General features: G+C 48.6%; 1 protein-coding gene across 3 annotated transcripts in view; it reads left to right on the top strand.

Annotated features, from left to right (window-relative positions):
• Nucleotides 1-23,787, top strand: part of CENPU (centromere protein U) — a 213,461-nt gene that overhangs the window by 78,246 nt on the left and 111,428 nt on the right. For all 3 annotated transcript variants that reach the window (XM_063920726.1, XM_063920727.1, XM_063920728.1), the window contains 5 exons: nucleotides 785-881; nucleotides 6,609-6,666; nucleotides 6,847-6,967; nucleotides 11,708-11,786; nucleotides 23,316-23,363. In XM_063920726.1, the coding sequence (XP_063776796.1) occupies nucleotides 785-881; nucleotides 6,609-6,666; nucleotides 6,847-6,967; nucleotides 11,708-11,786; nucleotides 23,316-23,363 (403 nt within the window). The remainder of the gene's footprint in view (nucleotides 1-784; nucleotides 882-6,608; nucleotides 6,667-6,846; nucleotides 6,968-11,707; nucleotides 11,787-23,315; nucleotides 23,364-23,787) is intronic.

Below are 23,787 nucleotides of genomic sequence, written 5' to 3'. Positions count from 1 at the left end.
TTATTTGTTGTGAGCCATCTTTTCAGAGGCTCCGCTGTTATCATACTGTTAACTGGGTTCAGATCACAGGTTGTACAGTGTGATTGGTGTGGCTGGTATGAGTCTTACCCGGGATTCATAAATCCTTCCTTATTGTGTACGCTCGTCCGGGCACAGTATCCTAACTGAGGCTTGGAGGAGGGTCATAGGGGGAGGAGCCAGTGCACACCACCTGATCCTAAAGCTTTACTTTTTGTGCCCTGTCTCCTGCGGAGCCGCTATTCCCCATGGTCCTTTCAGGAACCCCAGCATCCACTACAGACTCCGAGAAATAGAATTATCGGTAAGTAAATTCTTATTTAAAGACAGTTGCACTTATTAAAATGTCCTTTTTCAAAATGAATATATCCCTCCCACCATAGCTGTATATTTGGGGGTGTCTCCTGCGCCCCAGCACTGTCCCACTACATTATGCTGCTGTCTCTGAGCCCCGGTGTGGATGGTTACTGTTCTGGGGGTTTTAATCTCAATTCTATAAAGAGAAAATAATAGCATTAGAAAAGTTGCACCATGTATACGTCCTGTGTGCGGTGGAAGTCAGAATGCTGTCTGAATACTATTTGTTTTTAAATCTTTTTAAAACTATTTACAGATTAAAACAAAGCGGTTTGTGTTGGTCAGAGGTTCATTATTAAGGATAAAAAGCACAATTGGAGAATGAGAACTAAATCTTTAGGATGTTGTCTCCTCTGTATTGATCTGTAAATATTTGATACTGTTTAAACCTTGAATTTTCATGTTTCAGTATAAGACAGAACAAAGCTGCAGTGAAAAGCCTAAGTGTGGCCACTCCTAAGCGCAGTGCACCCATGCCTGGTGCTGTAGCAGACAAGTCACAGAGGGTGTGTACAGTCTTATTAAAAATTCTAAGTCCAAGTTATGTACTTTGTCTTCTGCAGCGGGGTACACTGTGTTCCACAGGGAATACATCAGGGTGTAGAGTTGGATTATTGATCCGAGGCACCAACAGGCTAAAGCTTTGACTGTTCCCAGGATGCATTGCACCGCCTCCTCTATAACCCCACCTCCGGACACTGGAGCTCAGTTTGTAAGTTGGTGCCTGCAGAGCAGGTCACCTAACGGGGGCTGCGCTAGGCAGCCCTGAAAATTCTGTGGTTGAGGTCCTGGAAGGTGGACCTAGACTCCAAAAAGACCTTGGAGGTGCTCCCTTTTAAGGGAGACATTCTATTTGGGGAGGATCTGAATAAAGATAGAGACTGACTTGGCATCTGCCAAGACTGCGTTTCTACCTAGTACTAATCACTCTGCTCTGAAGGCTAAGAGTACCACTTTTCGTTCCTTTCCTCCTCCAGAAAAAGCGAAGGGTCAGACGTACACGAGACAGGCTCGTACTTCCAAAGCCACTAAATCTAAACAGTCCTGGGCTGCCCGCCAGCCTGCTTCCAAACAGGACAAGCCTGCTGCATGACGGGACAGGCTTCTTCCTGGGGGATCCCAGGGTGGGAGGTCGACTTCTACGAATTGCCCAGGTGTGGTTAGAGACCACTTCAGACGCATGGGTGCGAGACGTTGTCTCTCACGGGTAAGCAGCCTCTATCAAGAGACGTCCCCCTCGCCAGTTCTTTCTTTGGATCCGTTAAAAGCGCAGGCTCTACACCTTGTTGTACGATCCCTCCTGGACACAGGAGTGGTAGTACCGGTACCTCGGTCCCAGAGAGGCAGAGGATACTATTCAACTCTGTTTCTAGTCCCAAAACCCAATGGGTCCTTCCTGCCTATACTCAATCTCAAATCTTTGAACAAATTAGTGAGCGTGTCCAAATTCCGTATGGAAACCCTCCTATTGTGCTGGCCATGGAACCCGAGGACTATATGGTATCCCTTGACATACAGGATGCTTACCTGCATATACCTATTGCCATGTCGCATCAGCAGTATCTGCGGTTTGCTATTGGCAACCTACATTATCAATTTCAGGCTCTGCCATTTGGATTAGCCACGGCCCCTCTGGTTTTCACCAAGGTCTTGGCTGTGATGACGGGCCTTCTCCGCCGTCGGGGTATCAGGATCCTGCCGTATCTGGACGACTTGCTGATCCTGGCGAACTCCCAAGAGGTACTTCTCTGTCATCTGGAACTGACTGACCAGTTCCTGCAAGCCAACTGGTGGCTCATCAACTGGAAGAAGCCCTCGCTGGTCCCTGCTCAGAGCATGGTGCACCTGAGGGCACTGCTGGACACACAGCCAAAGACTGTTTCTGTCTCCGGAAAAAGTCCTGAAACTTCAGGACATTATCAGATGCTTCCTTTCTCGCCCACAAGTGTCGATACTCGGCGATGCAAGTACTAGGCCTCATGGTATCTGCTTTTGACATGGTAGAGTATGCTCAATTTCATTCCCGCCCTCTGCAGAGGTTAATCCTTTCCAAGTGGGACGGCCTGCCTCATCGGATCAGGTCTCAAATGATCTCCTTGACTCCGGAGGTTCGTGTGTCACTGAGCTGGTGGCTACAGGACCGACTGTTGAGCAGGGGCCGCCCCTTCTGGATCCCCAACTGGATCCTACTGACTACAGACGCCAGACTGCGCGGCGCGGTGCTGTAGCAGCAGCATTCTCTCCAGGGTCGGTGGACCAAGGAGGAATTTCTCTTCCCGATAAACATTCTGAAATTGCGGGTAGTGTTCAATGACTTGACTCTTGCCCTGCCTCTGATACAGAACAGGCCTGTTCAAGTACAATCAGACAACACCACCACGGTGGCATACATAAATCATCAAGGCGGCACTCAAAGCCGCATGGCAATGATGGAAGTATCAAAAATCCTTTGTTGGGTGGAACTCCATCTGCCAGCAATATCTGCAGTGTTAATTCCCAGAGTCCTCAACTGGGAAACGGATTTCCTCAGTCGTAGGGACGTTCACGCCGGAGAGTGGAGTCTTCATCCAGAAGTCTTTCAACTCCTAGTGGACAAGTGGGGCCTACCAGATGTGGACCTGATGGCGTCTCGACACAATCACAAGGTTCTAGTCTTCGGATCAAGGACAAGGGATCCTCAAGCAGCGTTCGTGGACGCACTGGCAATTCCATGGAACTTTCGGCTGCCCTACGTGTTCCCTCCAGTGTCACTTCTGCCCAGAGTACTATGGAAGTTCAAGCAAGAAGGAGGAGTACTACTTCTAGTCGCTCCAGCGTGGCCCAGACTGCATTGGTTCTCAGACCTGCAGGGTCTATAGATAGAGCGTCAGCTTCTACTTCCTCAACGCCCAGACCTCATCGTTCAGGGCCCTTGTGTCTACCCGGACCTGGCCAGGCTGGCTTTGATGGCGTGGCTCTTGAAGCTTCACTCCTGAGGGCCAAAGGATTCTCAGAGGCGGTTATCCAAACTATGCTGAAGGCCCGCAAACTGGCTTCAGCGCGGGTTTATTATAGGGTCTGGAATTCCTACTCCACCTGGTGTGCTGCATACAAATTCAGAACTGCCAGACTTTTTGCTTTTCTGCAACAAGGCCTAGACTTATACCTTCGTCTGGCCTCCCTCAGGATTTATATATCTACCTTATCGATGTGGTTTCAGAGGAAAATTGCATCTATTCCTGACGTTCATACTTTCACTCAGGGTGTTTTATGGATTCAGCCTCCCTATGTCCCTCCTGTGGCTCCATGGGATCTATCTGTTGTCTTGAATGCCCTACAAGAGTCTCCATTTGAACCTCTGGACCCTAAATGCCTTGCGCTTAAGGTCGGGTTTCTGCTGGCTATTGCCTCTGCTAGGAGGGTGTCGGACTTAGGCGCTTTGTCCTGTCGTCCACCCTTTCTGATTTTTCACCGTGACCGAGCAGTTCTTAGAACTCACCCCTGTTATCTACCTAAGGTGGTGTCATCTTTCCATCTTAATCAAGAGATTGTGGTTCCGGCTTTTATCTCTTCTGGTTTGTCCTCCAAAGAGCGATCTTTGGATGTGGTACAGGCTCTCTGTATTTACGTGGAGAGGACTGCCTCTATCAGGAGGTCAGATACCCTTTTTGTACTTTTTGGTTTCCACAAACGTGGCTGGCCTGCGAGTAAGCAAACCTTGGCCAGATGGATTAGAATGGTGATTGGACAAGCCTATGCGCAGGCTGGACTCCCAGCTCCTGCTGCTATCAAAGCCCATTCCACTCTGTTGGACCTTCTCGAGGCACGTCCGCAGAACAATTGTGCAAGGCGGCTACGTGGTCCTCAGTGGACACATTCATCAGGTTCTATGCCTTTGATACTTCCGCCTCCCAGGATGCTTCCTTTGGACGCCGAGTTCTTGTGCCCGCTACGGTGCGTCCCTCCCATGAGGAACTGCTTTAGGACATCCCCGATGTTTTCCCTGTGGAACACTGTGTAACCCACTGCAGAAAAGGAGATCTATGGTGGACTTACCATAGTTAAATCTCTTTCTGCAAAGTACACTGGGTTCCACAGGGCGCCCACCGTGACGCACTTAGCTTCTTTGGGTTTGTATGGCATTAGCCGCTGGTCCCTTCTCCTCCTGTCGTGAGAGAGTAGGCAGATGTTAGTCACATAGAATGTCTATTACCTGTTACTGCATTGGACTGGTTAACGAAACTGAGCTCCAGTGTCCAGAGGCAGGGTTATAGAGGAGGCGGTGCAATGCATCCTGGGAACAGTCAGTGCTTTAGCCTGTGGGTGCCTCGGATCAAGATCCAACTCTTCACCCCGATGTATTCCCTGTGGAACCCAGTGTACCTCGTAGAAAGATGTTGTAAGTCTACCATAAATCTCCTTATTTCTGTTCGCTTAATGTGTGCACTTCAATGAAAACAAGAAGTTACAAAGCTGAACTTCTGCCAGGACAAGACTACTGGCCATATACTGTCCAACTGAACAACTTGTCTGACCATCTACACAATCATGAAGGCTTCTCCCTACAACTCCCAATTTCATCAGATCAACCAACTACTTATTTTCCTCCATTGAACGATTTTTTTGATATCACAGAAGTAGGCGACACTATCTTACTTCTGCATGTTAAATAATAGAAATTTATAAAATAAGCCTAGTGCTGGTTACCCCAAAATCAAGGGAAAGACTGACTCTGGGTCTCCAGCGCTGGGCTTTGCTAGCCTGGGCTAGTCGAACCCTGGAGGGGCTACATGCAGTATGGGTGTACTCCCTTCATGGTTCTAGCCTGCTCCAGGCAGCTGACTTTGGATAGACAGTGCTGGTTAAAAAGTGGGGGCAGATGGGCACTGAACATCCCCCCCACCCCCCTCTCCCCCTTTTCCTATCTTGTTGCGTTTTTTTTTTTTTTTTTTTTATGTACATGCAGAAGTAGGTGGGGAGAAAAGTTTCCAACTTTCTTCTGCACTGAAGTGATAACTGGTTGCTGGTTTTGGTTAAATCAAACGTTTGATTTAACCAACATGCTGCAATGATTGTTTTGGCCATTTTTCAGCATTTATTGTTCGTTACCACACATTACACGATTTTTATTCCACCCTCCTGACTAGTTGAATTGATGGTACAATAATTGTGTAAAGTGTGGCCAGCTTAATCCTGGGTATACGTTTAGCTGACGGACCAGACTCCCGGCCAGTCAGTCTATTGATTAGTAACGTGTGTGTGCACAAATGATCTTGACCGTACACACTTACCAATCCACAGCAGGATATGTCTGGTCGAGCGCGAGCTGTATCACACATGCTTTGTTGCTAAGGGCAAACTACTGTTGTTACCATTGGGAAGTGTGCTGTGTGTGGGGAAAATATCACCCTCCATAGTCATGTTTTCTGTGTCATATTTTCAGATCTGTGTTGCAGTATTTGCATTGTATAAGTAGCCCTACTATAAGACACCTTGGGCCTGGTTTTATATTTTTCTATACGGACGTGGAAGCCTGCTTATTAGTTTATACTACTTTGATGATCCACTTTTATATTTTAAAATCAGTGTAACGGCATGTAGAAGCCTATACCGCCCACATTTCTGCAGCTGATGTCATTAGTATGCTCAGTGCAAAATATGCAGCTGGAACAGACGTCTCCTCTCCATCTGCCCATTTCCATCGGCTTACACTCCCATTCTACCCAGTTACTAACTAGAACCGCCCATTTCACGGAAAGTCTGGGCCGTCAACGAACAGATCAGTTCATGCCAACTAAGGATTTCCATCCATGGGCGGACAGCTTATCCCGGCGCATGCGCAATATGCTGACATCCGCGAGCTCCTTGTGTGCGCCTCACAATCAGACCCTTGTGTTATAGGGACCAAGGTTAAACACCTTAGAACAGGCATGTCCAAACTGCAGCCCTCCAGCTGTTGTGAAACTACATATCCCAGCATGCCCTGACACAGTTTTGCTGTCAGAGAATGCTAAAGCTGTGTCAGGGCATGCTGGGATGTGTAGTTTCTCAACAGCTGGAGGGCTGCAGTTTGGACATGCCTGCCTTAGAATGTTTATTTTGAAAATGAAGACAATTTGGTGGCAATTCTAAGTAATGAAATATAGGAGTTTTGGGTATCTTATAAGGTTCTGCTGTGTGCATTATTCATCATGCATATGACTAGACCCCTATGTCTAAATATAGACCATAATGACTATTCTAATACCTTCCAGGAGTCTGCCAAGAAGGCAAAGCCTCATAGAATAAACCTGAATACTTCACGCAAAACAGGTAGATCTTTTATACACTTCGTTCTTACCTCTCCTGTCCATCAGTGATCTATGAAATATTTGTTCAGGGTCTGACAAGAGGATAAGTCGGGCCAGGAACCTTCTCCTTCACAGATTTAGCTTTACCCCAATGTCCATCTGTGTTCTCTATTTGATGTAAGATAATGGTGTTTGACTTTAGACAAGGAAGAAGCCGTTCCTGTGGAGGTCTGGAATCTAGATTATGACATTAAGTCTGCCAGAGACCTGACTGAACTAGATGTTGTACTCTTTGAGTCTAAGAAGCTAATTGATCTTTACAGGTATGTTTTACATTCATTTTACTGCAACACCATTATAGCCATAGTCATTTATGGACTTTGATAGAGTTGAGACCGTTTGTCTCACTGCATCAACGGAATATGCTGCGCTATATACGAAACTGTTTGATAATGACTTCCTTAGTGAGAAATCTGTAGCTTGAAGTTGGCTTATTCATATGTTATGTACTGATATCAGGCTGGTGTCTGCTCCATTGACAGATACCTTTAAACAGTACAGCGGGAGGACAGCAGCAGTGGGGGAATTGGCAGTTACTAGGTATTGTGATGGGGGCACACTGTGAATTTGTTTTGTAACAGTTTACACTGTAGATGCAAGACAAAACTGTACTGACCAATAGGGGGCTGTGGTTTATTCTCTGCACTGGGTGGGGGTCTGAGGTTATTTTCTTTGTGGGGAGGATAGGAAGCAGATACTGCAGAGTATTTGGACCATCTAGATTAGCATTTAAAGTGTCTGAATATCCAGTCTACAGATATCTCTGCCAGCTCAGCTGTTGTGTATGTATTGTATTTCTGCTGGTGGACAGTGTGGCTTTTTGGCCTACATTTTTCCATCAATGCTTCCCATAGTCTAAAACGCACAGTGGATGGTTCGAATACATTTTCTGTATCCAGTTTAAAGCCCCTTTCTCTTACGTCCTAGAGGATGCTGGGGACTCCGTAAGGACCATGGGGTATAGAAGGGCTCCGCAGGAGACATGGGCACTATAAAGAACTTTAGAATGGGTGTGCACTGGCTCCTCCCTCTATGCCCCTCCTCCAGACCTCAGTTAGATCCTGTGCCCAGAGGAGACTGGGTGCATTACAGGGGAGCTCTCCTGAGTTTCTCTGAAAAAGAATTTAGGTTTTTTATTTTCAGGGAGCACTGCTGGCAACAGGCTCCCTGCATCGTGGGACTGAGGAGAGAGAAGCAGACCTACTTAAGTGATAGGCTCTGCTTCTTAGGCTACTGGACACCATTAGCTCCAGAGGGTCGGAACGCAGGTCTCACCCTAGCCGTTCGTCCCGGAGCCGCGCCGCCGTCCTCCTCGCAGAGCCGGAAGATAGAAGCCGGGTGAGTATTAGAAGAAAGAAGACTTCAAAGGCGGCAGAAGACTTCAGTTCTTCTCTGAGGTAACGCGCAGCGGTAACGCTGCGCGCCATTGCTCCCACACACAACACACACTGCAGGCACGGATGGGTGTGGGGCACCCTGGGCAGCAATAATAAACCTCTAGGACTGGCTAATATATTAGGCTGCGGAGGCAGTAGATATACAATCCCCCGCCAATGTTTGTAAATTTGAGCGGGACCGAAGCCCGATGCTGAGGGGGCAGAGCTTAGTACCACAGCACTAACCAGCGCCATTTTCTCCACATTACACTGCAGAGATGCTGGCTCCCCGGACTCTCCCCTGCTGAACACAGTGACAGAGGGCAAAAAGAGGGGGGGCACTTATAATTGGCGCAGTAAGTGTATATTGTTTCAGACGTTGCGTTTGGGCTTTCCACGGCCCCGAGGATTTTAACCAAGGTAATGGCGGAAATGATGGTGCTCCTGCGCAGGCAGGGAGTCACAATTATCCCGTACTTGGACGATCTCCTGATAAAAGCGAGATCGAGAGAACAAATGCTAAAAAACGTGTCGCTCTCCCTAAGCGTGCTGCAGCAACACGGCTGGATTCTCAATCTACCAAAGTCAGTTGGTTCCAACGACCCGGTTGACTTTCTTGGGCATGATTCTAGACACGGTACAAAAGAGGGTTTTTCTCCCGATGGAAAAAGCCCAGGAACTCCAGAACTTGGTCAGGGACCTGTTGAAACCGAAAAGTGTGTCAGTCCATCACTGCACGCGAGTTCTGGGGAAAATGGTGGCGTCTTGCGAGGCCATTCCCTTCGGCAGGTTCCATGCGAGGACTTTTCAGTGGGACCTTCTGGACAAGTGGTCCGGGTCCCATCTACACATTCATCAAAAGATCAGCCTGTCCCCCAGGGCCAGGGTGTCTCTCCTGTGGTGGCTGCAGAGTGCTCACCTTCTAGAGGGTCGCAGGTTGAGCATTCAGGACTGGGTTCTGGTGACCACGGACGCGAGCCTCCGAGGATGGGGAGCAGTCACAGAAGGAAGAAACTTACAGGGACTATGGTCAAGCCAGGAGGCTTGTCTACACATCAACGTACTGAAATTGAGGGCCATATACAACGGCCTGCGTCAGGCGGAGAATCTTCTTCGCAATCTACCGGTTCTGATTCAGTCAGACAACGTCACAGCCATGGCTCATGTAAACCGCCAAGGCGGAACAAGAAGCAGAGTGGCAATGGCGGAAGCCACCAGGATTCTTCGCTGGACGGAAAATCATGTAAGCGCTTTGACAGCAGTCTTCATTCCGGGAGTGGACAACTGGGAAGCAGATTTCCTCAGCAGACACGATCTCCATCCAGGGGAGTGGGGACTTCATCAAGAAGTCTTTGCAGAGATAACAGGTCTGTGGGGGCTTCCGCAAATAGACATGATGGCGTCATGTCTCAACAAGAAGCTGCGGAGGTATTGTGCCAGGTCAAGGGACCCCAAGGCAGTAGCAGTGGACGCCCTGGTGACACCGTGGGTGTTTCAGTCGGTCTATGTGTTCCTTCCTCTTCCACTCATCTCAAAGATATTGAGAATCATAAGAAGAAAAAGAGTTCCGACAATACTCATTGTTCCAGATTGGCCTCGAAGGGCCTGGTATTCGGATCTTCAGGAAATGCTCACAGAAGATCCGTGGCCTCTTCCTCTCAGAGAGGACCTGTTGCAACAGGGGCCCTGTCTGTTCCAATACTTACCGCGGCTGCGTTTGACGGCATGGCGGTTGAACGCCGAATCCTAGCTGGGAAGGGCATTCCGGAGGAAGTCATCCCTGCTCTGATGAGGGCTAGGAAGGAGGTGACTGCGAAGCATTATCACAGTATCTGGAGGAAGTACGTATCTTGGTGTGAAACCAAGAATGCTCCTGCGGAAGTTTTCCATCTGGGCCGTTTTTTCCACTTTCTGCAGACAGGAGTGGATATGGGCCTAAAATTAGGCTCCATTAAGGTACAGATTTCGGCCTATCAATTTTCTTTCAGAAGAAATTGGCTTCTCTCCCAGAAGTCCAGACTTTTGTAAAGGGAGTGCTGCGCATACAGCCTCCTTTTGTGCCTCCAGTGGCACCATGGGACCATAACGTGGTGTTACAGTTCCTGAAATCTCACTGGTTTGAGCCACTTCAAACGGTGGAATTAAAATTTCTCACTTGGAAGGTGGTCATGTTGTTGGCCTTGGCATCTGCAAGGCGGGTGTCTGAGTTGGCGGCTTTGTCTCACAAAAGCCCCTATCTGATTTTTCATGTGGATAGAGCAGAATTGCGGACTCCTCAATTTTTGCCTAAGGTGGTTTCATCGTTTCATATGAACCAACCTATTGTGGTGCCTGTGGCTACGGGTGACTTGGATGATTCCAAGTCCCTGGATGTAGTCAGGGCCTTGAAAATTTATGTAGCCAGGACGGCTCTGGTTAGGAAAACAGAGACTCTGTTTGTCCTGTATGCAGCCAACAAGGTTGGCACTCCTGCTTCTAAGCAGACTATTGCTCGCTGGATCTGTAACACGATTCAGCAGGCTCATTCTACGGTTGGATTGCCGCTACCGAATTCAGTAAAGGCCCATTCCACTAGGAAGGTGGGCTCTTCTTGGGCGGCTACCCGAGGCGTCTCGGCATTACAGCTTTGCCGAGCGGCGACTTGGTCGGGGTCAAACACTTTTGCTAAATTCTACAAGTTTGATACCTTGGCTGATGAGGACCTACTGTTTGCTCAGTCGGTGCTGCAGAGTCATCCGCACTCTCCCGCCCGGTCTGGAGCTTTGGTATAACCCCCATGGTCCTTACGGAGTTCCCAGCATCCTCTAGGATGTAAGAAAATAAGATTTTAAACCTACCGGTAAATCTTTTTCTCCTAGTCCGTAGAAGATGCTGGGCGCCCGTCCCAGTGCGGACTAAATTCTGCAAGACTTGTATATAGTTATTGCTTACATAAGGGTTATGTTACAGTTTTGATCAGTCTCTGACTGATGCTGTTTGTTTCATACTGTTGACTGGTTCGTATATTTCAGGTTATACGGTGTGGATGGTGTGGGCTGGTATGAATCTTGCCCTTGGATTAACAAAATCCTTTTCTCGTACTATCCGTCTCCTCTGGGCAAAGTTTCTCTAACTGAGGTCTGGAGGAGGGGCATAGAGGGAGGAGCCAGTGCACACCCATTCTAAAGGTCTTTATAGTTCCCATGTCTCCTACGGAGCCCGTCTATACCCCATGGTCCTTACGGAGTCCCCAGCATCCTCTACGGACTAGGAGAAAAAGATTTACTGGTAGGTTTAAAATCTTATTTTATCACCTAGGAGCCCTTCCCCCATATCAGATCATGTGGCTCCCCTGTTTCTTTCATAACTCCAGCCAAAACAAGGAGGGACTGAGTTGAAGGCCCAATCACAAGCCACAATCTATGTTCTCTTGCTTTTGGACACTCCCTTCCACAGATATTTAATTTTGGTTGTATTTATATAATACAGAATCGGTAGAGCCCCAGGAGAGAAGGCAGTACATAGCAGCCTACAGGACTCCAGCTCAGGAAAGGGGCCACCATTGGAATATACTGTACATCCCCAGGTGCTAATGCAGCATTTAAGCACAATTGGGAAAACAAACTAATTAAACGTTTCTTTGTCTAGGGAAACGGTTGACACAGGTGTCTGCACAAGAGCAGTTGATTGCTTTTTTCACAGTTTTAAGGAACAATTAATTGCATCTGTAAGTATGGTCCTTCTGATAAACTGTATTACATTACATCGTAATGGTCCTGTATAGCTTTTAAGCATGATCTATTGCAATCTATGATAATCCATCTTGTAGCCACCTAGTTAATATCACAGCCCTAAGACCACTGCTTTCTGCAATAGAAATGGCAACACACGTTTCTGTGTGATCCAGCCTCTATATGAAAACCAATATACTATTGTCTAGTTTTTAAATGATAGAAGTAGGTGAGCTGAAAAGATTCTGTGTTTTGACTTTGACAAACCAAAACTGAACATGGAGCATAGGAGTGTGGATCATTAGATTGACAGTGTCTAGGTCGACAGTCACTAAGTCGACAGGGGTTCTAGGTCGACATGTGCTTGGTCGACAGGTCAAAAGGTCGACATGAGTTTTTCATGTTTTTTTTTTGGTGTCATTTTCTCCGTACAGTGACCGGGAAGCCCAATTAGTGCACCGTGTCCCCTCGCATGGCTCGCTTCGCTCGGCACAGATTACCGTTCCGATTGTAGTCCACGTGGATCGTTAAGAATAGAAAAGTTCAAAAAAAGGAAAAAAAAGTGAAACTCGTGTCGACCTAGCACATGTCGACCTAGAAACCCTGTCGACCTTCAGACCCTGTCGACCTAGTGACTGTCGACCTAAACATTGTCGACCTAGACAGTATTGATCTTCATACCGGATCCCGGAGCATAGACCAAGCATGGTCAATATTTATTTTTGTCTGTTTGAGGGTGGGGTTTTGTTTCTCTAGCATCCATAAGGGATATTGGGTGAATCTAGTACGATGGGGTATAGACGGGGTCCAAAGTAGCCAGTGCACTTTCAATTTCTTCAACTGGGTGTGCTGGCTCCTCCCCTCTGTACCCCTTCCCACAGGCAGTTTAGATAAGTGCCCTCAGGAGAGGATGCACATCTCTGCAGCTCCAGAGTTTTCTTCAATTTCTTTTTATCTATTATTATTTTCAGGATGCTGTCTGGGCAACGGCATACCTGCACCATGGGAGTTGGGGGGGCGGGCGGTCACCGGCCTTACGAGGTGCAGAGCCCCTTCCTGAGGGGTTGTTGTTCAGCGGGGCACTGCGCCTTGGCTGTCACAGGCGCAGCATGCCACACACCCCTAATGCTGCCTGAAGGTGACATCGGTGAGTACAAACAGGGTGCCCCGCCAGGTCAAAGTGCGGCTGACCACGGGCGCGGCATACGGGATCCTCTCGAGGAGGTCTCTCTAAGATCCCCCGTGTAGAACTGGCACAAAAGGGCTTGACTAGCACTTGTGTGATGTTTTAAGCTTAAAAGGAGACTTTTGCCAGTATAATATATGTATGTAACTCTGGCGCCACAGGAGGGGGCGGAGCTACCTCAGAGCGGGACACACTGGATATCTGGTACAGGGTGTAGCTAAGGGGGAGAGCCGCTTGTGTACACTATCCTAATCTTATCTAGGACAATAATTGTTAGTGTTTACTCTATTATAGGTAGCTGACAGCCTCACTGGGGCAGTGCAGCTCAGGGAGTGCTGGTGTTTTCTCTCTGTGTCTTCTCTCACATACAGTAGGGCAGCCTTGCATTATAACGGTCTGTGTATGTTGAGGTTACTGTGAATATGGGTAAACACAAGGTGTGCATATGGGTGAACACAAGCTGTGCAGTGTATGTCACAATAGATTCTCTCCTTTATATAATGACTCTATTTCCTGTGAACAATGCAGTCAATCTTCACAAATCAGTGAAGGGGCTGGGGGCGAGGGTCCAGAGCCCCACTGGTTAGGGTATCTTAAGACTATGATGTCTGATATGTCATCCCAGCTCACTGCTAATGTGCAGAAAACTCAGCTACTACAACAAGCTGTTGCAGATATAGCTGCTAGGGCAGATGCACAGCCTCCCCTCTCTCACGCAGGTCCTCAGAAGCGTGGTTTACCTGCTATTCTCTGATACAGGTGATGATATACACGATGATGTGGATGACCTGGACCCCATTAGTGGGGATCCCGATGCTGCTCAGGGTATTGAACCCCTCATTTTGGCCGTAAGGGATGTGTTAAAGCTCCTTCTAGAGGATGCTGCATTACAGCAGTCGTTGGTTATTTTGTACAAAACATGCCTAATGTCACTTTCCCTGATTCTACAGAGTTAGATGACTTATTCAAACAGGCCTGGAAAAATCTAGACAAAAAATTCCAAGTGTCCAAAAAGTTTTTGCGCACTTTCCCATTTGCTACTGAAGGTAGAAAATTTTGTGAGGAACCCCCTGGGGTGGATGTGTTAATATCTCGCCTGTCTAAAAAGTCAGTGCTGCCTGCCCCGGGCTCCTTTACCATGAAGGATCAAGGAGATAGGAAGATAGACACTACACTAAAATCTATATACACAGCAGCCGGTATAACACAAAGACCTGTCATTGCGGGTTGCTGGGTGACCTATGCTATTCATTCTTGGGCCACTCAGATTCAGGGGAGCCTCTTGGGGGGGATATGCCCTTAGTTACTATGGTAACCCTCCTAAAGCACATTCAGGACACTACCCGTGTCCTCTGTGATTAGCTCAAGGAGATAAGGAACATTAATGCTCGGACTTCTGCCATGGCAGTGTCGGCGCGCAGGGCTTTGTGGTTGCGTCGGTGGATTGCGGACGCAGAATCCAAACGTAGTGTGGAATCCCTCCCCTTTTCTAGGGAATGGCTTTTTGGATACCTGAATTTCCAAAGTTACGACTGGGAAATCCACGTTTCTACCCTCTGGGGCCCCGCCGGCGAGACGCTCCTATCCGGGGCTGTCTGTCCAGTTTTTTCAGTCTCTCAGATTTCAATCTAAGGCCAGAGGTGCATCCAATGCGGCTAGAGGCACCAGATGTAAGTCCAGAAAACCTGCGAGCACCAGTTCTGAGGAACAGTCCACCGGTTCTGCTTCCACTAAGGCCCCAGCATGACGGTGCCCACCCACCCTGAGGGGATCTCGAGGTGGTAGCTCGACTGCGTCACTTCAGCTGCGTCTGGGAGACATCCTGCCAGAATGCCTGGGTCAGTGATCTCGTTTCTCAGTGCTACAGGCTGGAGTTCGACAGTACTACTCCTTAACAATTTTTCAAATCAAGCCTACCAACTTTGGAGGATATGCAAGTTACTTTACAATCGGCAATCCAAAAGTTGGTTCAGTCCCACGTCATTGTTCCAGTACCACTACCGCAACGCGGCACTGGGTTTTACTCAAACCTGTTTGTGGTACTGAAACCGGACTGTTCGGTCAGACTCATTTTGAATCTCAAATCCTTGAATCCTTACTTGAAGGTGTTCAAGATTGAATCCCTGCGAGCAGTGATTGCGGGCCTGGAAGAATGGGAATTTATGGTCTCCTTGGATATCAAGGACGCCTATCTCCATATTCCCATTTTGCCACCTCATCATGCGTACCTGCGGTTTGCCCTACTGGACATTCACTTCCAATTCCAGGCACTACCCTTCGGACTGTCCACAACCCTGAGGGTTTTCACAAAGGTGATGACGGAGATGATGTTCCAACTCCGTGTCCAGGGGCTCAATGTGGTCCCTTATCTGGACGATCTTCTAATAAAGGCAAGATCCAGGGAGCTTGTGTTGCTCCATATCGACTGCACCTTCCATCTTCTATCAGACCATAGGTGGATCCTCAACTTGCAGAAGTCCCACCTGGAGCCAACTCAGAGGCTGCTGTTCGTGGGGATGTTGCTGGATACTGTGGCCCAGAAGGTATTTCTACCAGAGGACAAGGCGAAAACACTTCAGGAGATGGTCCGCATGGTGCTCCGACCTACTCGAGTGTCCGTCCATCTCTGCATAAGATTGCTTGGAAAAATGTTTGCCTAATACGAGGTGATCCAGTATGGGAGGTTCAATGCCAGAACATTTCAATTGTATCTCCTGAGCAAGTAGTCCGGGTCGCATCTCCAGATGCACCGGATGATTCAGCTGTCACCTCAGGCCCGGATTTCCCTCCTGTGGTGGCTTCCGTCCTCCAATCTCCTGGAAGGCCGGAGTTTCGGAATTCAGGATTGGACTCTCCTCACGACGGATGCAAGTTTACGGGGATGGGGAGCTGTCACCCAAGGGGTGCAGTTCCAGGGCAGGTGGTCAGCCTTCGAGGCCCTCCTTCCAATCAACATTCTGGAACATCGGGCGATCTACAATGCTCTGCTTCAGGCCTCTCTCAAGGATCACGCGAAGAAGACCCTTGGCCTTTACCACTAAGAAGAGAAATTCTTCAACAAGGACCGTTCGTCTACCCGGACTTACGGCGACTTCATTTGACGGCATGGAGGTTGAGTGGAACATCCTAGCTCACAAGGGCCTTTCCAAAAACGTTATTGCTATCCTGGTTCAGGCCAGAAAACCTGTGACATCAAAACACTATCATTGTATCTGGAGGAGATATGTCTCTTGGTGCGAGGAACGCACGTATCCGCCTGAAGTATTTCACTTGAGGCGTTTCCTGCAGGCTGGTGTGGATAAGGGCTTACGTCTAGGTTCCATTAAGGTCCAGATTTCAGCCCTCTCCATTTTCTTCCAGAAGAAATTGGCAGTGTTGCCTGAAGTTCAGACCTTCTTGCGAGGGGTGCTCCACATAAAACCACCTTTTGTGCTGCCTACGGCACCCTGGGATTGGATGTAGTGTTGGCATTTCTACAGTCCTCTTGGTTTGAACCTCTGTCTGTAGAAGACAAGTACCTCAGGTGGAAGACGGTGATGTTACTGGTCCTGGATTCTGCTCGACGTGTTTCAGAATTGGGGGCTTTATCGTGTAAAAGTCCGTAATTGGTCTTTTACGAGGACAGAGTGGAGCTCCGGACTAGACAGCAGTTCCTGCCGAAGGTTGTCTCCGCGTTTCATCTGAATCAGCCTATTTGGTTCCGTCCAGTTCTGACGCTTCTGCTCCTCAGGAGGCATTGGATGCTGTGCGTGCTTCGAAGAACTATGTCAATCGCACAGCTCTGGTCAGAAAGACGGATTCCTTTTTCGTGCTCTATGATGCGCAGAAAAAGGGTTGCCCTGCTTCAAAGCAGTCAGTTGCTTTTTGGATTAGCCTTCCTATCCAACAGGCCTATGTGTCGGCAGCTTTACCTCTTCCTAAGTCTCTAAAGGCCCACTTTACACGATCAGTGGGCTCTTCCTGGACGGCTGCCCGTGGAGTCTCTGCCTTGCAACTATGCCGAGCTGCTACCTGGTCGTTTGTGAAGTTCTACAAATTTGATTCCCTCATTATCCCTTATGGATGCTAGAGAAAATAGGATTTTAATACCTAAAGGTAAATCCTTTTCTCTGACGTCCCATTGGATGCTGGGAACTCCGTAAGGACCATGGGGAATAGACGGGCTCCGCAGGAGACTGGGCACTCTTAAAAGAAAGATTAGGTACTATATCTGGTGTGCACTGGCTCCTCCCTTTATGCCCCTCCTCCAGACCTCAGTTAGAATCTGTGCCCGGCCAGAGCTGGATGCACCTAGTGGGCTCTCCTGAGTTCACTAGAAAAAGTATTTGTTAGGTTTTTTATTTTCAGTGAGATCTGCTGGCAACAGACTCACTGCTACGAGGGACTGAGGGGAGAGAAGCAAACCTACCTGCTTGCAGCTAGCTTGTGCTTCTAAGGCTACTGGACACCATTAGCTCCAGAGGGATCGAACACAGGGCCCGACCTCGATCGTCCGTTCCCGGAGCCGCGCCGCCGTCCCCCTTGCAGAGCCAGAAGACGGAAGATAAAGATGAAAAACGGCGGCTGAAGACTCCTGTCTTCATTAAGGTAGCGCACAGCACTGCAGCTATGCGCCATTGCTCCCATAGCACACCACACACTCCGGTCACTGTTGGGTGGCGGGGGGGGGCGCCCTGGGCAGGAATTAGTTTACCTTTTTGCATAAATTAGCACATAATACAGTGTATAACACTGTATATGTGCAAAACCCCCCGCCATTAACATAATAAGCGGGAGAAGCCCGCCGCTGAGGGGGCGGGGCTATCTTCCTCAGCACAACCAGCGCCATTTTCTCTTCACAGCTCCGCTGGAAGGACGCTCCCCAGGCTCTCCCCTGCAGTATCCAGTACGACGAGGGTAAAAAAGAGAGGGGGGGCACATAAATTTAGGTGCAATTTGTGTATTAGCAGCTATTGGGAAAAATCACAGTATAGTGGAAATCCCTGTGTTATATAGCGCTGTGGTGTGTGCTGGCATACTCTCTCTCTGTCTCCCCAAAGGACTTTGTGGGGTCCTGTCCTCAGTCAGAGCATTCCCTGTGTGCGTGCGGTGTGTCGGTACGGCTGTGTCGACAATGCGTGTTTGATGAGGAGGGCTACGTGGAGGCGGAGCAGGAGCCGATAAGTGTGATGTCGCCCCCTACGGGGCCGACACCAGAGTGGATGGATATGTGGAAGGTATTAACCGACAGTGTCAACTCTTTACATAAAAGGTTCGATGACTTAACAGCCTTGGGACAGCCGGCATCTCAGCCCGCGCCTGCCCAGGCGTCTCAGGGACCATCAGGGGCTCAAAAACGCCCGCTAGCTCAGATGGCAGACACAGATGTCGACACGGAGTCTGACTCCAGTGTAGACGAGGATGAGACAAATGTACAGTCCACAAGGGCCATCCGATGCATGATTACGGCAATGAAAAATGTGTTGCACATTTCTGACATTAACCCAGTTACCACTAAAAAGGGTATTATGTTTGGGGAGAAAAAGCAGCCAGTGACTTTTCCCCCATCTGATGAATTAAATGAATTGTGTGAGGAAGCGTGGTGTTCCCCTGATAAGAAACTAGTGGTTTCTAAGAGGTTACTGATGGCGTACCCTTTCCCGCCAACGGATAGGTTACGCTGGGAGCCATCCCCTAGGGTGGACAAGGCGCTCACACGATTATCTAAAAGGGTGGCACTGCCGTCTCAGGATACGGCCGCCCTAAAGGAGCCTGTAGATAGGAAGCAGGAGGCTATCCTGAAGTCTGTTTATACACACTCGGGTACTATACTGAGACCTGCTATTGCCTCAGCATGGATGTGTAGTGCTGCAGCAGCATGGTCTGATACCCTGTCAGACAACATTGATACCCTTGACAGGGATGCTATATTGCTAACCATAGAGCATATAAAGGACGTCGTCTTGTATATGAGGGATGCACAGAGGGACATTTGCCGGCTGGCATCTAGAATTAATGCAATGTCCATTTCTGCCAGGAGAGTATTATGGACTCGGCAGTGGGCAGGTGATGCTGATTCTAAAAGGCACATGGAGGTTTTGCCTTATAAGGGTGAGGAATTGTTTGGGGACGGTCTCTCGGACCTCGTATCCACAGCAACAGCTGGGAAGTCGACTTTTTTACCTCAGGTTCCCTCACAGCCTAAGAAAGCACCGTATTATCAAGTACAGTCCTTTCGGCCTCAGAAAGGCAAGCGAGTCAGAGGCGCATCCTTTCTGCCCAGAGGCAGGGGTAGACGAAAAAAGCTGCACCAGACAGCCAGTTCCCAGGAACAAAAATCCTCCCCTGCTTCCACTAAGTCCACCGCATGACGCTGGGGCTCCACAGGTGGAGCCGGGTGCGGTGGGGGCGCGTCTCCGGAACTTCAGCGACCAGTGGGTTCGCTCACAGGTGGATCTCTGGGTTCTACAAGTGGTATCTCAGGGATACAAGCTGGAGTTCGAGGCGACTCCCCCTCGCCGTTACCTCAAATCAGCATTGCCAGCGGCTCCCAGGGAAAGGGAGGTAGTGCTGGCGGCTATTCACAAGCTGTACCTTCAGCAGGTGATTATCAAGGTTCCCCTCCTTCAACAGGGACGGGGTTACTATTCCACAATGTTTGTGGTACCGAAACCGAACGGTTCGGTGAGACCCATTCTAAATTTAAAATCCTTGAACACTTACGTAAGGAAGTTCAAGTTCAAAATGGTATCGCTCAGGGCAGTTATTGCAAGCCTGGAAGAGGGGGATTTTATGGTGTCGCTGGACATCAAGGACGCTTATCTGCATGTCCCCATTTACCCACCTCACCAGGAGTACCTCAGGTTTGTGGTACAGGACTGTCATTACCAATTCCAGACGTTGCCGTTTGGTCTGTCCACGGCACCGAGGGTATTTACCAAGGTAATGGCCGAAATGATGATACTCCTTCGGAAGAAGGGAGTTATAATTATCCCGTACTTGGACGATCTCCTTATAAAGGCGAGGTCCAGAGAGCAGTTCCAGAGAGCAGTTGTTAGTCAGCGTGGCACTTTCTCGGGAAGTGTTGCAACAGCACGGCTGGATTCTGAATATCCCAAAGTCGCAGCTGATTCCTGCGATGCGTCTGCTCTTCCTGGGCATGATTCTGGACACAGAACAGAAGAAGGTGTTTCTCCCGGTGGAGAAGGCCCAGGAATTGTCATCGCTGGTCAGGGACCTCCTGAAACCAAAACAGGTGTCGGTGCATCACTGCACGCGAGTCCTGGGAAAGATGGTGGCTTCTTACGAAGCAATTCCCTTCGGCAGGTTCCATGCAAGGATCTTTCAGTGGGATCTGTTAGACAAATGGCGGGGATCGCATCTTCAGATGCATCGGTTGATCACCCTGTCCCCAAGGGCCAGGGTGTCTCTGCTGTGGTGGCTGCAGAGTGCTCATCTTCTCGAGGGCCGCAGATACGGCATACAGGGCTGGATCCTGGTGACCACGGACGCAAGCCTCCGAGGATGGGGGGCAGTCACTCAGGGAAGGAACTTCCAGGGACAGCGGTCAAGTCAGGAGACTTCCCTTCACATAAATATTCTGGAACTAAGGGCCATTTGCAACGCCCTGAGTCAAGCAGAACCCCTGCTTCAAAACCAACCGGTGCTGATTCAGTCAGACAACATCACGGCGGTCGCCCATGTAAACCGACAGGGCGGCACAAGAAGCAGGATGGCGATGGCAGAAGCCACAAGGATTCTTCGATGGGCGGAGAATCACGTGCTAGCACTGTCAGCAGTGTTCATTCCGGGAGTGGACAACTGGGAAGCAGACTTCCTCAGCAGGCACGACCTCCACCCGGGAGAGTGGGGACTTCATCCAGAAGTCTTCACGCTGATTGTAAATCGTTGGGAACGGCCACAGGTAGACATGATGGCGTCCCGCCTCAACAAAAAGCTAAAAAATATTGCGCCAGGTCAAGAGACCCTCAGGCGCTAGCTGTGGACGCACTAGTTACACCGTGGGTGTACCAGTCGGTTTATGTGTTCCCTCCTCTTCCTCTCATACCCAAGGTACTGAGGATTGTAAGAAAGAGAGGAGTAAGAACTATACTCATCGTTCCGGATTGGCCAAAAAGAACTTGGTACCCGGAACTACAAGAAATGATCTCAGAGGACCCATGGCCTCTGCCTCTCAGACAGGACCTGTTACAGCAGGGGCCCTGTCTGTTCCAAGACTTACCGCGGCTGCGTTTGACGGCATGGCGGTTGAACACCGGATCCTAACGGAAAAGGGCATTCCAGATGAAGTGATTCCTACGCTGATAAAGGCTAGGAAAGACGTGACAGCACAACATTATCACTGTGTATGGCGAAAATATGTTGCTTGGTGTGAGGCCAGGAAGGCCCCTACAGAGGAATTCCAGCTGGGTCGATTCCTGCACTTCCTACAGTCAGGAGTGACTATGGGCCTAAAATTAGGATCCATAAAGGTCCAAATTTCGGCCCTATCTATTTTCTTTCAAAAAGAACTGGCTTCACTGCCTGAAGTTCAGACGTTTGTTAAGGGAGTGCTGCATATTCAGCCCCCTTTTATGCCTCCAGTGGCACCTTGGGATCTTAACGTTGTGTTGGATTTCCTGAAATCCCACTGGTTTGAGTCACTTAAGACCGTGGAGCTAAAATATCTCACGTGGAAAGTGGTCATGCTATTGGCCTTAGCTTCGGCTAGGCGTGTGTCAGAATTGGCGGCTTTGTCGTGTAAAAGCCCTTATCTGATCTTCCATATGGACAGGGCAGAATTGAGGACTCGTCCCTAATTTCTCCCTAAGGTGGTATCAGCGTTTCATTTGAACCAACCTATTGTGGTGCCTGCGGCTACTAGGGACTTGGAGGACTCCAAGTTACTAGATGTAGTCAGAGCTTTGAAAATCTATGTAGCCAGGACGGCTGGAGTCAGGAAAACTGACTCGTTGTTTATCCTGCATGCGCCCAACAAGCTGGGTGCTCCTGCTTCAAAGCAAACTATTGCGCGCTGGATCTGTAACACGATTCAGCAAGCTCATTCTGCGGCAGGATTGCCGCATCCTAAATCAGTAAAAGCCCATTCCACAAGGAAGGTGGGCTTTTCTTGGGCGGCTGCCCGAGGGGTCTCGGCTTTACAGCTTTGCCGAGCTGCTACTTGGTCGGGTTCAAACACATTTGCTAAGTTCTACAAGTTTGATACCCTGGCTGAGGAGGACCTTGCCTTTGCTCATTCGGTGCTGCAGAGTCATCCGCACTCTCCCGCCCGTTTGGGAGCTCTGGTATAATCCCCATGGTCCTTACGGAGTTCCCAGCATCCACTAGGACGTCAGAGAAAATAAGAATTTACTCACCGGTAATTCTATTTCTCGTAGTCTGTAGTGGATGCTGGGCGCCCGTCCCAAGTGCGGACTCTCTGCAATACATGTATATAGATATTGCTTAACTAAAGGGTTATTGTTATGAGCCATCTGTTACTGAGGCTCAGTTGTTGTTTATACTGTTAACTGGGTATGGTTATCACGAGTTGTACAGTGTGATTGGTGTGGCTGGTATGAGTCTTACCCTGGATTCCAAATCCTTTCCTAGTAATGTCAGCTCTTCCGGGCACAGTTTCCCTAACTGAGGTCTGGAGGAGGGGCATAGTGGGAGGAGCTAGTGCACACCAGATATAGTACCTAATCTTTCTTTTAAGAGTGCCCAGTCTCCTGCGGAGCCCGTCTATTCCCCATGGTCCTTACGGAGTTCCCAGCATCCACTACCGACTACGAGAAATAGAATTACCGGTGAGTAAATTCTTATTTTCTCGCAGTCCATAAGGAATATTGGGCACCCGCCTCAGTGCGTGGACTTTTCTGCAGGTTCTTGTTCTATAGTTACCTGTTCAGCTGTTGTTGTTACCAACCGTTGCTAGTTGTTGTATGTTAGTGGTGTGTAACTCTCAGCACCTTTTCTGTTATCATGTTACTTCTCTCATATATGTCCTTTCTCCTTCGGGCATGTTTTTACCAATAACTGCCTGTGTGAGGAGACATAGAGGGGAGGAGCCAACACATCCAGTTGAAGAAATGTAAAGTGCACTGACTCCTTTGGACCCCGTCTTAACCCCATCGTACTAGATTGCCCCAATATCCCTTATGGACTACAAGAAAAGGATTTACCGGTAGGTGTTAAAATCCTATTTTTATTTTAGTGTTCAGAAAAAAAATTCATGGTGATTTTTTTTATTTATTTTTTATTAAATGCTAAAGCAAATGTATTTCTGTTAATTGGAAGGAGGTATGTTGTTCCTCAAGCTTTCACCCTTGTGAGCCAATGATTTCTATATTTCCTGCAGATAAAAGACGGACACAAACTGCAAGAGATGAAAAGAAAAAATGCAAAGGTAAATCTGACTGTGGGATGATGGGAACTGCTGCAGAGCAGTCAGTATGTTATTCTTCCAAGTAGTAGAGCCATTTGTTATGTGCTGCATGTAAAGGTGTGTACACACGGTGAGATAAATCTGTAAGATTTTATCTATATAGTCAAAATCTTATGAAAAGTTAGTGCATATCTCAAGGTGTTAGGCAGCTTGCGATACAGATTTGATCCCGATGCGCACTCCTGCGGGGTCAGCATCGCAAGGCTAGATGGACTGTGCAGGCAAGTTAATCTTGACTATCTAGTGTACTATCTAGTACAAAGTATAGTCAAAATTGGCACTTAGAGAAAATCTCAAGCACAGATGGTCTAAATCTGGGCTCTGGGGGTGTTCAAGGGAAATCGCATAGTCAAAATCTGACCATGTGTATACACCGTGAGATATT

The sequence above is a fragment of the Pseudophryne corroboree genome, chromosome 1 (assembly GCF_028390025.1).
Source record: "Pseudophryne corroboree isolate aPseCor3 chromosome 1, aPseCor3.hap2, whole genome shotgun sequence".
Classification (NCBI taxonomy): domain Eukaryota; kingdom Metazoa; phylum Chordata; class Amphibia; order Anura; family Myobatrachidae; genus Pseudophryne; species Pseudophryne corroboree.
The sequence above is the reverse complement of the archived record's forward strand: the minus strand, read 5'-3'. Positions and strand labels throughout refer to the sequence as shown.